At 54.8% G+C, this 16,882-nt stretch overlaps 1 protein-coding gene across 1 annotated transcript; it reads right to left on the bottom strand.

Annotated features, from left to right (window-relative positions):
• Nucleotides 1-262: 262 nt before the first annotated feature.
• On the bottom strand, nucleotides 263-16,276 carry ADORA2B (adenosine A2b receptor). Its single transcript, XM_009903278.2, has 2 exons — nucleotides 15,899-16,276; nucleotides 263-968 (listed from the first exon to the last, which is right to left on the bottom strand). The coding sequence occupies exons 1-2, from the start codon at nucleotides 16,261-16,263 to the stop codon at nucleotides 275-277; spliced, it is 1,059 nt and encodes a 352-aa protein (XP_009901580.1). The 5' UTR covers nucleotides 16,264-16,276; the 3' UTR covers nucleotides 263-274.
• Between the last annotated feature and the right edge of the window lie 606 nt (nucleotides 16,277-16,882).

Genomic DNA, 16,882 nt, shown 5'->3' with positions numbered 1-16,882 from the left:
TGAGCAGCACAGCTGGGCAGGCACCCCCAGCAGGTGAGTCTTCCACAGGCAGTGCCTGACCTACAATGGAAACAGGAGCACTCGGGCAGCCTGGGCTTCCAGCGGAGGGGGCGCTGCGGGCAGTGTCCCCGTTCAGGCTGCCCCTCTCGGGGGCACTCACCATGACAGTCACAACCCCCAAAAGTACAGCCGCAGGCTTCTCCTCTCCGAGCTGCCCTCCGGGAGGCGGCACGGGCACGGGCAATGCCGGGGAGAGGCGCTGGGGCGCGCAAGGTCAGATGGAGACCGAGGCTACCGGGGAGTTCCTGTTGGTGCCGGTCAGGTGCTGGTTGTTGTCAGTGGTGCCCTTGGGGAAGGCGTCTGACTTGCAGAGGATCTTGGAAATGATCTTGCGGAAGGTGTAGCGGAAGTCCCGGATCCGGTAGGCGTAGATGATTGGATTGATGACGGAGTTGGCGTGGGAGAGGATGATGGCCACGTACATCACCCACTCGGGCTTGGATCTGGAGAACTCCTCGTGGAAGTGACTGATGCAGTTCAAGATATGCAGGGGCAGCCAACAGAAGGCAAAAAGCCCTACAATGATGGCCAGAGACTTGGCCGCGTGGACCTCCTTCTGCAGCGTGGTCCTGGAGTTGCCCATCAGTTCGATCTGATGCAGCTGTTTGCAGGCCACCATGAATATCTTGATGTAGATTCCCAGCATGATGACCAGGGGAAGCAGCACGCAGCCGAAGAAGTTGAAGTACACCATGTAGCTCATGGTGACCACGTTCTCAAAGAGGCAGGAGACGAAGCAGCCGTGGTGCTCCGGGCCTGTGCCAGCCTCCGTCTCGTTGGTGGCGTTGGGACAGCCACTCATGGCTTTATTCCATCCCATAAGTGGAGTCAGTCCAATCCCAAAGGACAGGAGCCAGAGCACAGCAATGAGTCCTCTTGCCCGCTTGCCAGTCACCAGGCTGTTATACCTGCAGCATCAAGAGGAAAGCCAAGATAGAGCCATCAGCCAAACCAGCAGCCCTGACTCCCCTGCGTTTTGGCAGAAGCCACAAAAGCCCCACCCATGCCCACACAGGGACCTCACCTCTGTCATCACCCCAGGGGTAAAAAAATCTCACCTGAGCTCTGTGCCTGCACAGAGTGATTCATTTACTATTCCTGAGAGATGCCAAGCACCAGCCCTGCCCACAGACAGCCTGTGATAGGAGGGAAAGGGCTTGGAGTCTTAAAAAAGGTTTTATCACTGCATGAGCCTAAACCACCAACTAAAGGAGGGCAAAAGCAGGGGCAAGGCTCACTCCGTAACCACCAGCTTACTTTCTTGCTCCAAGCACCCACTACTGGGCATGCAGGGACGTGCTACCAGGCTACGTGAACTTCTGGGCTGACCTATTACAGCTGAGACAATGCTGGGCTCAGCTCTGCACTGTGAGGAGCAGCTAAAGCCTTAACCAGCATCACCACACACTTAGAGCCTCTACACCACAGCCAGCCTGCTTCAGCCTGGGCTGCTCTTACGCCTGCAGCAGTGCTGGCCTCCCACTGGAGACTGCAGCAGTCCCACGATGTGATGTCCCTTCCCAGGCTGCCTCACACACTAAGGTGGGAGGTGCCCACGTCCGTGGAAATCAGGGGACCTGCTGTATCCCCAAGCCTGCAGCTCCTGGCTCACACCAGCCAGACTGCAGCCCACGTCAGCTTGTTGTGGCTGGATAACAAATACCCCAAAAGACTTTTCTGAGCCAGCATCTGAAAGCAACTGCTGCTGATGGATTGCTTAGGGGAGTTAGGAGACAGTTTGTGTCTCCACTCAGAATCTCACATCCAGCATGGAGCTAGGAGCCAGGAACACTGGGAACTTCTCCCTCAATCTGATGTCCCTTCTTTGTGCATCCTCCATCAACAGTGCTGATGGGGGCAGCTTTTTCCAGCTCCCAGGGCTGGTGTTGGCCTCCACTGCTTCTGTATTGGACTGGGTGATTCTGTAGGACCATTGAGGTGTCCTGAAGACAGACACAGCTGCTGGAGCCATCGGTGGGGTTAAACCACAGAGCCAGGAGTAGCTGCTGCTGTCAAACAATGCTTGTGCTCTGCTGACCCACCACAACCAGTCATAAAGATCCAGATTTTAAAGTGGGTATCTTCCTTGGGCACCTGCAGCTCTGATATGTTACAAAGAAGCTCTATGGTGGCCCAGGGACAAGTTGATGCAGTGCTGGGAGGTGCAGAGCCATGTGCTGCCCCACACTTCTCCTACCCTCAGGGACTGGGTACCTTCATGGCCAAGAAAAAGGCCACGTCTGATGCTCAGAGACACAAACAGGGCTGGAACCTGAAGCAGCAAAATTCAAGCTGGTTTGGGTGCAAACAGGACCAATGCCAACATCCAAGCACCAGTCAGATCACTCGTTGGAGGTATGAAGGACCAGTGGCTGCCAGAAAGACAACATCAGAAACCCATTACAGCTCTCCCCACAGCCAGTCTGCTGGCTGACACACGTCCCCCCTTCCCACCCCCTTCTCTCAGTGCTTGTTTACTCTGGCTTGGCCACCCTGCTCCTCCTCTCTGAAGAACGTTTGTTCTGATTTTCTTCCGGCCCGTGAGGCAGGGAGGTTCTATTCCCACAGCCCCGCAGCTGTGCCTGTGAATCACGCTGCCGGCGCCTCTCTGCAAGCTGCCCGGCCTCTCCTCCTGCAGGCTACACGGGCAGGAAGGGAAGTGGTGGCTTTGCCAGAATGAACTGGGAGGCAAAGAGAGACCGAAGGAAGCCCTTGGCCCCTTCTGCATGGCCACTGTGGAGCAGGATGCCCTCTGGGCATGGCCGGAGCTGGCCAGAAGGATGCAGGAGCTGCAGCCACGTCTGGGCGCTGCTGAGCTGGGGCCACGCTCCACAGGTAGATGCTAAAGGGCAGGGCCAGCCACCGTGGGGCTTCTCCTGTGCTCTTCTCTCATAATTACTAAGTCTTGCTGCTTCAGGAGAAGTTATCAGTCGAGGCCTCAGTGAGGCCAAGCCCATTGCTTTCAAAGCCCCATGTTAAATTTTCAGGAGCCAGAGCTGGTCTGGAGCTGTGAGACCCAAAAAGGTTAAGCTTTGATTCAGAGCAAGTTCCCAGAAATCTGATCTCTTGACAAAGCTACCAACCAGAAGAGGCCAAGGTGAAACTGGCAATAGCTTGACGTTCTAAAATCATTAATTAGCTCATCATTATCTTGATCCACCTATTTAGTGGATCACTGCCTTAAGATACTGGAAGTTAAGCATGTGCTTAAAATTCCAGAAGACCATGGGTGTCACCATATCCAGGCACAAGGAGAAGGCTCTCAGGGTTGCCTGAGAAGACTCAACCAGGTTTGCAGCGTGCCCCCTGGCAGAGCAGCTCCCACCATAAACCACCATCAGCAAGAGCAGGTGGGAGCTGTGAGGCACCTGAGCTGGGAGAGTGAGGAACCAGCAGCTTTCCACAGCTCTGAATGATCCAACAAACCCTTCCTCCATTCTCTTTTAGGCTTAATATAATTAAGGGGGAGGGAACCAAACCAACAACTATCAGAGTAAATTTACTCACCTAAGTCTGCTCAATTAATGTAGGACAAATATTGAATCTCCTCCATGTTTCTACCCAGAGGCATCAGATGTTGCTTTAATGTAAATAACAGCTGAATATTTTTAAATGATTTATGGAGATTAAATAACCTGGCAATGCATTAGCTCCTTTCACACCACCAGAAGTCTCTTTACTGGTCTAATCATCATCAAGCAGCTAATTAGCTCAGCTCCCACCCAGTGCCCCCGCAGTGGACAGGCTGCAGGAGCCCCAATGCCATCCCCACTGGGCTGCAATCACAAAGTGATTCAAGGTTCTACTCTTCTGGCACAGACAGCTAAACATTTGCCACCAGTGTCACAGACTGCTTCAGGCTGCAAGGTCCTCTTGTCCAACCCCCTGTGGTAAGCAGGGACATCTCCAACTAGATCAGGTCGCTCAGGGCCCCATCAGCTTTGACCTTCAATGTCTCCAGTGATGGAGCCTCAACCACATCTCTGGGCAACCTGTTCCAATGTTCCACCACTCTCACTGTAAAGAGCTTCCCCCTATGTTCAACCTAAAGCTACCCACATGGTCATGCAGCCCAGTTCAGCTGCTGTTACAGCTTGGCTCTGACCTGCTGGTGTGACCATGTCCAAGTGCCAGGCTGATGGGTCCCTTCCTGCTGTGCCAGCACCAAAACAGAGCAGTGGCAGAGGCTTCAGCCAGGGCACAGCTCTGCCAAGCCATGGAGTGAGCAACTGCTCTGCCACTGAGGATGCAGGAGACAACCCCTGGGCTAGCCCATGGGCTGGAGATGATGTCCCTCACCCAGCAGCATCACTGTTGCCTGGGGCTCTTCCACTTCAGTGATGGCTCAGCAAAGTCCACAGCTTTTCTGGAGGAGCATCACAGCAGCAGACTCATAGAAAAGTGCAGGGTGCAGGAAGGCTCCCTGCATTCCCCAGGCACCATGTCTCTGCTTGGTAGGGTGGTCAGGTTGGGTTTTCCCAGCAGGTCTCATTCCCTTTCTTCTGCTATTTAGCAGAGCTGGATCCCAGCCCAGCCACCCAGGCAGGCGTTGCGAAGCACGGCCGGAGTGGCCCAGCCAGCCCAGCCTCTCCATGCTGGAGTTTGGCTCCAGAATGGCAGGAACTGAGTCATGTCCTGCACGTACCTGGCATCTCCCCACCACCCCCTGCAGTTACAGCATGGAGATCACCCAAGCAGAGGCACTGCTGCTCCTGAGCTTCCCATCTAACAACGGGCATTCGACAGCAGCCAAGCCAACATTCAGCACTTGGGGCAATGAGATGTGGGCCAGAAGGCAGCTACAGCCTGGGGGCTGGAAGGAGACTGCTGTTCCCACATTATTCATCCCCAGAAAGCAGGAATGAGGAGAATCCCCACTGTCCTCAAGTAACCCAAAAGGATGAACAGGTCAGAATGTTGTGGTGCCACACACCCACTCTCCTGGTGCTTGGTGGAGTCTGCTGGTGGCCCGGACCATGATGCTGGCCTGGGCCCCAGCTTATAAATGAGTAAATAAACCTGAGGTTCACAGAGAGCAGAGCCAGTAGCAATCAGTTTGTTTTACTGGACATCTGAGATGTGCTGCTGGACAAAAGGGGCTCTGCAAGCTGAGAAACTGCGTCAGCATTTGCCACCGCGTGGTCACCAGCGCTGTGCTGCAGGGGCTGCTGTGCTGGGCAGTGTTCCACCATGCAGCCCTTGTCCTGCCCAGTGGCAGGTAGGAGGTGACCTCTCTGTCACCTGCAGAGTGGCATGGCCCCCTTACATTTTTTGCACCCTGGCAGCCCTGTTCCCAAAGTCCTTCTCTGCCCCCCTTACACTGGGCCACTACTGGAGACACAAAAAGAAGCTCCATCATCCCTGCCACGGTCTGAAGACCTGCAGCTGGTACCTAGCAAATATGCTGTGAGTCCTGGCTCCTCAGACATCTGCACCACGATGTCCAGGATCAGCTGAACAATTTCAGGGCTTGAACTGCAGGCTTATGAGTACAGAATCATAGAACTGTTCAGGCTGGAAGAGACCTTTGAGATCATCACATCCAACAGCTTGTCTAGAGGTCACAATCCCACCACTACTGCTTAGATACTACCACTAAACCATGTCCCTCAGCACCACATCCACAAGTCTTTAAATACCTCCAAGGATGGTGATTCCACCACCTCCACAGGCAGCCTGTTCCAGCACCTGAGAACCCTTTCTGTGAACACTTCTTTCCTAACATCCAACCTGAACCTCCCCTGGCACAGCTTGAGGCCACATCTGATGGGCCCAGTGGGGAGACACTGGGGCGATGGCTGCGCAAGGGATGCTGCAGCCAGCTCGGGTCCTATCTGCACTGTCAGTGCCCCAAGCTGTGATGGGAGCCCTGGGGACTGGTGCTCCCTCTGCTCTCCCTGCATCCCTGCCCAGGCTGCCAGATGCAGGGAAGTGAGCAGATGGAGACTTTGCAGAAGTTGGACTGCGCAGGTGCTCCGACACAAACAGGCAGCGATAACTTCTGTGCTGCTATTTTAAGTGCGAAGGAAAATCAACAGACACCTCGATCCACAGGGGAGGGAGCTCTCTGGCTGCCAAGCATTGTGTCCTGCTCATCTACTTACAGCTGGACTTTGCATCTTGCCCTTGGTTTTGTGAGCTGTAACAGGATGGAATTAGCACCACTGCTGCCGCTCCGTTCGCTCCACACGCAGCCGTGGAGCAGAGCTCACACACCAGCTGAAAGATCCTGGCAGCACATTCCAAGTGAATCATAAATTGCACCTTAGAGAGGGGAGAAGGGGGGGAGGGAAAGGGGGGAGGGGGAGGAGAGCAAAAGCAAAAGCTGTGCTTTTTGACCAGGAAGGAGCTGGCAGCGAGAGTGAGAAATCTGATGAGCGGTTCCAGTATCAGCTGAGGAAGCAGAACATCTGTGCCTGGTGGTGTCCTGCCCTAGATAAATCACTTCCTCCTGCATCTGCCCCCATTGTGTGCAGGGGACAGCAGCAGCAGCCCCCGCTCGCACCCCTGGCCTTCCGCTGGCCGGGTGACAGCCAACACGCCGGCCCCAGCGCTCAGGTGAGCACCCAGGGGTCATCTGCAGGGCCAGGAGGCTTCACTCAGCACCACCAGCTCTGGCTGGGAGCACAGCTCCTGCTGCAGCTTTCCTGGGAAACCTGAGTGGCTGTAGCAGCTCGGTCCCTGTGCGCCCAGCCTCTGGGGGTCTGGATTGGAAGGGACTTTTTAAAGTCATCTAGACCAAACCCCTTGCAGTGAACAGGGGCATCTGCAACTAGAGCAGGTTGGTCAGAGCCCCAAACAACCTGACCTGGAATGTTTCCAGGGATGGGACATCTCCCACCTCTCTGGGCAGCCTGGGCCAGGGTCTCACCACCCTCAGTGTAAAAAATGTCTTTCTCTCTAGTCCAAATCTCCCTCTCTTCATTTCAAACCATCACCCCTTGTCCTGTCACAACAGACCCTGCTAAAAAGTCTCTTCACAGCTTTCTTATCACTCCCTTTAAGTACTGAAGGTCTCCCTGGAGCCTTCTCCAGGCTGAACAATGCCAATCCTCTCAGCCTGGCCTCATAGCAGAGGGGTTCTGGCCTTCACACCATTGTTGTGGCCTCCTCTGGACACTGACTCCAAACAGATCCATGTCTCTCCTGTGCAGAGGCTCCAGAGCTGGACACAGCACCCCATTCCCAGAGCACCCACCCAAGCACCCTAGTCCAGCAGGGAGCCCTTCACACCAGGCAGGTGGCCCTGGGCAATGACAGGTGAAGGAGAGCACCCAGTCCCCAGTGCAGAGCCCATCTGCAGGCTGCTGCTCCAGCTCATCTTTAAAAGGGAGGTTGGTGTGTGGGTGCTGAGCCTGGTGCTCAGGGAACCCAGCTTTGCCTTGGCTCCCACCCTCATGGAGTGAGGAGGAACAGCCACCTGCTGTGAAGTTTCCATTCCTGCTTGAGGCACCCAACCAGCACAGTCACAGCTGCAACACTTCAGTGTTAGGTTTGGGGGACCACTAAAAGGCTGGGGATGAACCCTTGGGCCATCTGCTGTGCCCAGTTGGGAGCCCCCAAGTTGACTGCTCCCCGGTTACAAAGACTTGAAATGACAAAGGAAAAACCAAACCAAACCAACCTCACTTCTGCTTCACTCAGCCATGGTGATGCCTCTTGGGATGAGCTGGGTGTACAGGGGAGAATTCCCCACCCCTGGGTACCTGTTGGTGCTGGTGTGCCCCAGCCCACCCCATACAGGCTACAACCATGCCAGGCCCTGCAGCCTGCCAGCTCAGACTATCGAGGGTCAGCAGGCTGAGGTTCCTCTCAGCAAGATATCCATAGCCACATGCTTATCCTTCCCCAGAGCTCCTCCTTCCCTGGGTGGAGGCAGAGCAGCTGGGACAGTGAAGCTGTCCTCTACAGCCCCCACCTCAGCCAGTTTATCCAAGGGCTGGCACCTCAGCTGTGCTATGGTGAGCACAGCACCAGCTTGGGGTAGGACAACAGCTGAAGGCTGTTGAGGGTTTGCAGGGCCACGGGAAGGAGAAATGCAGGGGAGTGCAGGTTTGGCCCAAGGCACCCTGCCAACAGCACGAGTTTGGGTGCTGTGGGGTATGAAATGGGGAAAGTGCAGCTCAGGCTGCTGCAGGGTGGGGAGCAGCACCAGCAGCTGTAGCCTGGAGGTGTGAATGTCTCACACGCGTTCGGAGCGCCGCATCCAGGCCGCATTTCCCATGTCCTGCCCTGGGTGCTGTCAGTAGCTCCAGCCCCAGCACCAGCCCCAGCACCAGCCCCAGCCCCAGCTCCAGCACCAGCCCCAGCCCCAGCCCCAGCCCCAGCCCCAGCCCCAGCCCCAGCCCCAGCCCCAGCCCCCTCTGGCAGCAGCGGGGCAAGAAGAGGCAACCAAAAGACAGACACGGTGCAGGGCAAGCCGTGGGCTCCCTGCCCACGCTGGGCAGCCCCACACTGCTGTGAGCAGACCTGATGCTGGGGCACGGGCAGGGAGCGTGGAGCCCAGCACAGGAAGGAAATGAGCTCAGGCTCCGCACGCTGCTCTCGGCTCCAGCAACCGGCGACACCGAAACACAGAGCAGCTGCCTCGGACACCCACGTGCGACACCAGCCCTTCGTGCTCCCCGGGCTCTTGCTGAGTCCTGGAGCACAAAAGTGCTTGGCCCTAGCCAAGACCACAGGGCTGAGCTCTTCCTCCCATCAGCCTCCCTCAGAGCCCCACCTTATCTGCCTGAGGGGGCCTGGGGCTGAGAATTTTTGTCATTCCAAACCTCCCAGAGGGTCAGACCTCAGATGTGCACCAGCGGGTGGCTGAGTGAAAGGCAGCTGCTGGAGGTGAGATAGGAACATTGATTCACAGCAAGCTGTTGGGGTGGGATCCTGCAGAGCGATGGTGGGACCACGACCCCTCCCAGGCACCCAGTGCCCTGCTCACTGATAACAGACACGGGTGTGGGGATGGCAGATCTCTGCTGCCTCCCTCTTTCTAAAACGGGTGCTAAAGCCCTTCCCAAAGGCCCCAAGCCACTGGCCTCTCCATCCACCAGTCCCAGCAAGTTGCTACTCCTCTGCCTTCCCTGCAGAGCCCCAGCTGACCTTCCCAAGGGCTGGTGGATTTTGCGTGGTCAGCACCAAGCCCAGCACCACTCATCCACCGGTGCCTTGTCCCAGCATGCTCCAGCAGCTCAAGGAGCCCATCCTGTCCTCATCTCCCTGCCCAGGCACAGCCAGGTTCAAACCAGCTGGTGACACAGCATCCAGCCCCTGTGTGCCAGCTACACCATTGCAGCAGGAGGGGCAAACCTCATGGAGGAGACCAACAGGTCTGAGCACGGTGGATGTAGGACCTGGCCAACAGCCACCCCCACAGCACCATGCTCCAGGGAACCTGGCACTAGGATGTGGGCAGGAGGGGTAGAGTTGAACGCTGGGATGATGGGTGCCAGTGCACAGTGCATCATGAAGGGGTGCAGGCAGAGCCCCAGCAGTGGTGACACCAGTCCAGCTGCACAGCCACTCCTGTGCTCTGCGTCCCCAGCGGGTGCAGCCGCTCTGGTCGTGGTGCTCAGTGACACACCAGTGACCACAGGGCACCAGAGGGTGAGTGTAAGAGCAGGGGCACACAGGCACTGATGTACCCACAGGTTATTTGTGGCTCACACCCAGGCCTGATGTCATCCATAGGATTAGGAGATAATCTCTGGCACAGACAGACCCTGAGCCTGGCATCAGGCTTCACAAAGCCGTGGGAGCCGAGGGGAGGGGAGAGGACTGGCACATCTGCAAGCACAGCTGGCACCACTGATTCCTGCCATCCTGCAGCTCAAATACAGTAACAGGAGCCCCAACCCTACCCTGTGTGGTGACTGCCCAGAGGGCCAGGGCACAACACCCCTAAAAGACTCCGGTTTGGACTCTGTGCTCCCTGTTTTGGCAAACAGCAGACTCATAACATACCCAAACCAAGAACACCAATTAACAAAGGGAAAGGCTTTAACTGCAAAATGAAAGAGCTTGCTTGTTTCATATATTTTTTGTAGAGAGATCAGAAGGGCTTCTGGAGTAAAATTCTGCCTGATTTCAAAAGCTGCTGTTTTCACCTCAACATTCACCTGTATTTTTTTTACAGACTGAGCTGGCCCAAACTGAGCAAAGCTCCTAAAGCCCCCAGGCTCTGGGTTCTGACTCAGCCCAGAGACTGATGCCCTCAGCCCACAGGCTGGAAATGAGGCTTTGGGCCACCACTCCCTGACACCCCTGCTGCTTTTGGGGTTTTTTGGGGGGAGGGAGGTGACCCCTGGAAAAGCCCAGTCTAGACAGGCTGGGCCAGCATCCTGTCAAGCTCAGTCTTAAAGGTGTCCAATGCTGGGGACTCCACCACTTCCCTGGGAGATTATTCCAATGGCTGATTGTTCTTGTTGTGAAAAACATAGACTTGGGATATGGTTTAGTGGGCACAGCAGGATTGGGCTGATGGTCAGACTTGATGACCTTAGAGGTCTTTTCCAACCTTTATGATTCTGTGATTTTTAACTCTTGTGTCCAGTCAGAATCTCACCAGAGGTAACTTGCACCCATTACTCCTCCTAGGACTCCTCCTGAAAAGAAAGTCTCCATCTTTGTAGCCACCCCTTAAATCACAGAATCACCAAGGTTGGAAGAGACCTCAAAGATCATCAAGTCCAACCTGTCACCACAGACCCCATGACTAAACCATGGCACCAAGTGCCACGTCCAGTCCCCTCTTGAACACCTCCAGGGAGGGTGACTCCACCACCTCCCAGGGCAGCACATTGCTGCAACATTGTGAGAAAGTCTCCCCTGACCCATCTTTTCTCAAGACTGGACAACCTAATTCTCTCAGCCTTTCCTCATATGGCACTTTCTCAATCCTTGGATCATCCTGGTGGCCCTCCTCTGGAGCCTCTCTAGGCTCTCCACCTGCGTTTTGGATAGTGGGGACCAAAATGTATTAAAGTGACCATAACCTTGCCCAGGCACAGGCATCTGATGGACTGCTCAGGTCTCTGGATCGGGCACTGTGTGTGGGGGGCTCTGTGTGTGTGAGGCACACGAAGAGCAGAACATCTGGGAGTTCAGCTGAAGGGTAATGCAAGGACTTCCCTTCAGAAAGGAAATGAAGCAAGCCAGAATGAAGGGCAGCAGAAGGAAGAGCAGCTGCAATTCAGTGAGCTATTGATGGCACAGAAAATCAGAGAAGACACCGAAGAGGATTTTCTCTCCTTCCCAGTGGTTCCAGCCCTCCCTTCCTGCCGTAAATACCCACCAGCTTGCTTGGCTGGGAGTTGGAAGGAATATAGGAACAATTCTTTGCTGGAGAACACAGAGGGAACCCCCTCCCCTGCAGCAGCAGGGCACCATGAAGGCAGGCAGCAGAAAAGCATCAGCCAACCCTTCTCTGGAAAGGATCTTGCACAGCTAAAGGGGTCAGATAAGAGCAACAACAATCCAAATGGAACTTGTTGCCCTGAGGAGAGCAGGAGCTGGTCTGCTGGCTTCATCAAGGGCAGCAGCTCATGTGGGAGACTGACAGCACCAGCAGCAACTGGTGCAACACCATCAACTGATGGGAATCCAAGTACAGATGCTCTGTCTGCAGGGGGACAGCAAGAATTCAGCAAGGTGCGGAAAGGCAGAGGGCATGGTCACGTTCTAGTCCAGGGAAAAGCTGCTCAGGAACATCACTCTCACACTTCTGCTAGGGATACAATTGAAGACAGGAGAGAACTAAATCTGGGCAGGAAGAACAAGCACCAGATCAGCTCCAGCTGCAGGGACCTGGGGCTGATTTTCCCTCCTCAGGTCACAGCTGAGGTGTTTGCTGGGTGGGCAGCAGCAGCACCACATTCACTGCCCTGCAGGAGACGACCAGTGGGACAAGAACACACACAGTGTGATGTTGCACAGGGTGGTTCATTCTCTTTGTGCTCTCTAACTACAGATACTCTTCCCCTTCCCTAATTCCTGACACATTTGTTCCAGGCATCTCCCCATCCCTACAATTATTTGACACACCAAAGGATTTTGGTTAATGCAAATAGAAGGGAAATATTTTGTTCCACCTATAAATATTCTTTGGCTCACAGCTCTGGGCCTGTGGGGTGAAATCCAGCTCCGGAGAACACCAGAGAGCCAAAGCCTAGCACTGCTCTTGTGCCAGACACTGCACAGGGTGGATTTACTGCTGCTGAAAGATGCTCAGTTGCTTGGCTTTGACATTCTGTTGGGAGGAAGCACTGTGGAGGGAAGCAAGTATTTGGAAGGGTCAGGTTGGCAGATGAGAACAGGGCTGGTGCCATGTGAACCCAGGTGGCACAGGGACAGAAGCATGGGGGGCTGCAGGAGGGGTGAGGGACATCTGGCAGGGTTAGAGAATGTCTGGAGAGAAGAATCAGAGTCCTGGTGTGTCAGCTGGGGGAGAAGGGACCCGGGGAAGGGCTCAGAGCTGCAGCTGCACAAAGTGGGCAGCAGGGGTGGGGGCTCCTCCTCAAACAGCAAATTTGTCAAAAACAAACAAACAAAACAAGAGTTTCAAGGGACAGAAGGAATTCATGGCTTCAGGTCAAATCCAGCAAATATTTTTAGCCAGAAGAGGGAGGGTTCTGCAACACCATTTTTAAATCTTGAAAGTTTTTTGTTCTGCAGCTGCCCAGATGAGAATTTGTCAGTTCCTGTCCCACAAGGATGCTTCCAGCTCAGAGAGCAGCACAGCAACACCAGAAGGGTTAAGCAGCTCAAAGGAAAATCTGCCAGGTTGGTTAGGACCACTTTGTTTCACTGAAACCTCCAGACATCACTGTTTCAGCTTGACCAAAACAATTTTCCCTCTTCCCCATGGGATTTCTCAGTTCAGCCACAGAACTGAAAAATCCATTACTAGCCTGGCCCTAATGCAAACTTCCCCCGCTCACCCCCAGCCTGCAGGTCTGCCCAGCCTCTCAGTTTGCCTAAATAGCCCTGAAATAGCATGAAATCATACAGCACAGCCAGTTCCCGATGTCCCTGCAGAGATGTCCACAGGGAGCCGGTGGATGCGGCAGGGACACTTGTCCACCCTGCAGTAACTGTGCTACTTATCGTAATTGCTAGACAGGGCTGGGCACAAATCATCTTCTTGAACATTCATTACTTCATGGCTTGCTATCAGCCCCTGCACTGCTCTCCAGAGTGCTTTAGTGAGAAGAACTTTTCCTGATGCTGCCATTCCTACGAAGTAGTGACCAGCTTTCCTTTCCCACAGCACAGGTTCCTTGCAGAAACAGGACGTGCATCTACCTGGGCCAGGTGGCCGGCAAAGTTCCCCTCCCTCGCTGCTGGCAGCACATGGAGCATCTCAGGAATAACAGTGCTGAGGAGGCAGCTCTGACCAAGCCTTGGCTGGAAAACCCGAGTGCAGTAGAGAAGTGTTTTGCCAGCATACTTTTATATTCTCCTCCATCCTCTTGTGGTCTTGGCTGCACAAATCAAAACAGCCTTTCAGTACCAGCCTATGAATCTCCTCTAGCCAAAGCAATGACCTGGCCACTGCCCCATGCTCCTCACAGTGAGAACCCCTTGTCCTTTTAAAGGGGCATCTCTGAGAGCCATGAAATGAGCCTCCAGATCAAGACCAAATTTAATCCAAACTTCACACTTCAGAGCAGCCTAGGATGGGACTTCTTGATCTTGTGGTCCTGCTCTGGCAGGGGGGTTGGACTCAATGATCTCCGGAGGTCCCTTCCAACCCTTAACATCCTGTGATCTCTATTTACAGCTGAAGGGGCTCTCTGTGTCCAGCTAGGAAGTGCTCATGGGAATACAGATGTTTGTGCAAATGGAGTAGAAGATTTGGCCTAAGATGGGGTAGAAAAGCAATACTAGGAAAGGATCCCCAAACTGCCCTGGGATTTCATCCCACACAGGTAGAATCATGGAATCATAGCACACCAGGCTGGAAAGGACTTTAAGGGTCATCTGGTGTAGGAACTGACCTTGTGTGGAGAGTCAAGCAAACCTGCTGGAGACCAGCATTGTGAATAAACCGAGAAAGTGGAGGAAACAGTTGCTGTTTTGTCAGTTGACAAAACCACTTCTCTTCTGCAAACATGTAAAGGACCCCCTCAGAACATTGCTGATCTGCTACTCCTGCCTCGACTCCAGTGGAGTAGATACACAAGATTCAACTTCATCCAAGCACTCACAAAGCACTTGTGCTACAAACTAGGAGTAATTTAACAGCCTGGGCTTGAACAGCCTGCAGAAGCTGATGTGACCAAACTGAAACCTAAAAACCTGCATCACTGCTGCTGAGCCACAAGCCCCCATGCTGAGTAAAGCCCCAAACAAATGGAAGCAGCACCAAAGCGTTATCTGGAGCCAACAGCAGCTGAGAAGGTAGGAAGTTCAGCAGGTGGTGTCAGAGATGCTGGCAGCAAACTGAACAGCTCTGCCTCTGTGCAGAGCAGGGCTGCAGCTTGGCTCCAGCTCGCTCTACATCCCCTGGAATTTCCAGGCGCCGTGCTGCGATGACACACGCAGCCACCCAGCAAACGTGCGCTTTCACTGCCGGCTTTTATCACCTGCCTATGACTAAGTCACATTTGCCCAACATATGGTGGGTGCTACAACAGGATGAAGGGTTCTTTTGAGTGAATTCATCACTCACACAAGGAGAAGACCAGAGGCGAGCAGGATCTAGGAAAGCTGCAGCTTACACAGTTCAGATGAGGTCCCCACACCAAACCTGCCCTGCTTCCCACAGCCTCTGCTTCTGACCCGTCCCCTGAGCACTCCTGGACTCCCCAGCAGTGTCTTATTCACAGGCAGGGACACGAGAGATGCAAAGTGACCCAGGCTAAGGGACTCAGGTCATTTCTAACGCAGAGCAGGTTCTGGTGCACTTAGTCTTAAGGAAGCTCACTGGTGAAGAGCCTGTAAAACCCACTCCATAGGTTTTGCCCCAGGACACTGCATTGGCTCATGACTGAGAAGGAAACCAGTTTATGTATCTGAAACTGCTCTTGGATGACAGTCTAAACTGTAAAATCCTGAATACAGTAGTATGAAAACCTCTCTCTTCCCTCTTCTCCTTCTATAGAGCTGACACCTTCTGACATTTACTGATCTGTGAGCTCTCTCATGGTAAGCACTCAGAAGGAAATGGCACATGTAAGCACCGAGATGTGGTTTCAGCATTTATAGATGCAACAAATTGCACTTTCAGTCCATTCCTTAGACCCCTCTAAAACCTGGAATCCAGCCTAGTTAGACCCCAGTCCAAGCTGAAAACGTGAAGCATATACAGAACCCTATTAAGATCTAATTAAGATGAGTTAAGATTACCATATTTAAGATGACTTTCAGCCTTTCTGAAAATGTTATGCCCTGAACTCAGGAGGAGGCAAGAGTTCTTACAGAGCAGTCTACAGAACTCCTTCTCTGACAGGCTGGGAAGGAGGAGAAAGAGTGGTTGCTGCTTTCTATGATAACCCAGGAGATGCCCAGACACCAGAGTAATGGGGGCTGTATAAATACCTGCATAGATTAGCTGCAGCTATCCCAAGCACATCACTACATCACCTCCTGGCCCCCTCAAGAAGCTACTGACCTTCCCAAGACAGACATCCTCAAAAACTGAGCTCTCAGGTACATTTTGAAGTACAAGGCAGGATGGTGAAAACCTGGTCCCAGTCCTGCAGCAAGCCAGTGCAAGATCTGTGTTATATTCATCACCATCTGTGAGCAGCTAACACCAGAAGTTCCTGCACACTAAGCAAGGAAAGTCCCAGTCTGGGCTGTCAGGAATTGTAGCTACCAACATCCCCCTCCAGTCTCTTACCTCAGTGGGATCTTAATAGCCAGGTACCTGTCGATGGCCACCGCCAGCAAGCTGAAAATGGAGCTTTGGGTCAGCACCAACACGAAGCAGGCAAAGAAGAGGCAGCTGTGAAAATCCACCTGGAAGCCGATGCTGATGGTGATGGCGAAAGGGATGGCCAAGAGACCCACCGCGATGTCAGCCACTGCCAGGGACACCAGGAAATAGTTGGTTGCGTTCTTCAAGGTACTATTGATGGCCACGGCCCAGCAGACCAGGACGTTGCCAGCGATGGACAGCACGGCAATGATCAGCTCCAGCACGATGTAGGTGGTTTTCACAGTGTCCATGGCGAGAGCCCAGGGCGGGGAGCTGGAACCGTTCATCAGAAGGTGCTTTCCAACGGCCGCCAGCCCGCAGGTACCAACAGGCCACGGGGCAGCGCTTCCCCGAGAGAAACACCCATGTCCGGGCGCTCCGCCGCCTCCCGCCCGGCCGCCGGGGCGTGGGGGGGCCGGAGGGGCGCGGCGAGCCCCGGGCCGTGGCCCCCCGCTGCCCGCAGCGCGCGGCCCCCGGGGGGCATCCGCGGCTTCGCTCCCGCGGGGCTCCGGTCACCGCCCGCCGCCCGCCACCACCGGGCCCGGCCGTTGTGCCCGCCGCTGGGCCATCTGCCGGCACCGAGGGACCGGACCGCACCGGAGGGGACTGGGCGGGATGAGACCGGACAGGACAGGCTGGAACGGGACGGAACGGGACAATCCCGCCGCTGCTCCGCCCGAGGATGCTCCGCCGCCGCCCGCTCGCTCGCTCACGGAAAAGCCGCTGCCGGTCGCGGCGGGACTATTTCTGCACATGGGGAGAGCGGGGCGGGGAGTCCGCGGCGCTGAGCCGATTGGCCGAGAACCGACGGGCCCCGGGACGGCTCCTCCGCGCTGCTCGGCCCCAGGACGGCACCCACCGGACCACGCACCCTCGCACTGCCCCACTCTGGTACCTCCCGGTTCG

Source organism: Dryobates pubescens, chromosome 13 (genome assembly GCF_014839835.1).
Source record: "Dryobates pubescens isolate bDryPub1 chromosome 13, bDryPub1.pri, whole genome shotgun sequence".
In the NCBI taxonomy this organism is placed as follows: domain Eukaryota; kingdom Metazoa; phylum Chordata; class Aves; order Piciformes; family Picidae; genus Dryobates; species Dryobates pubescens.
Note: the sequence above shows the minus strand (reverse complement) of the source record. Positions and strands in the feature narration are given on the sequence as shown.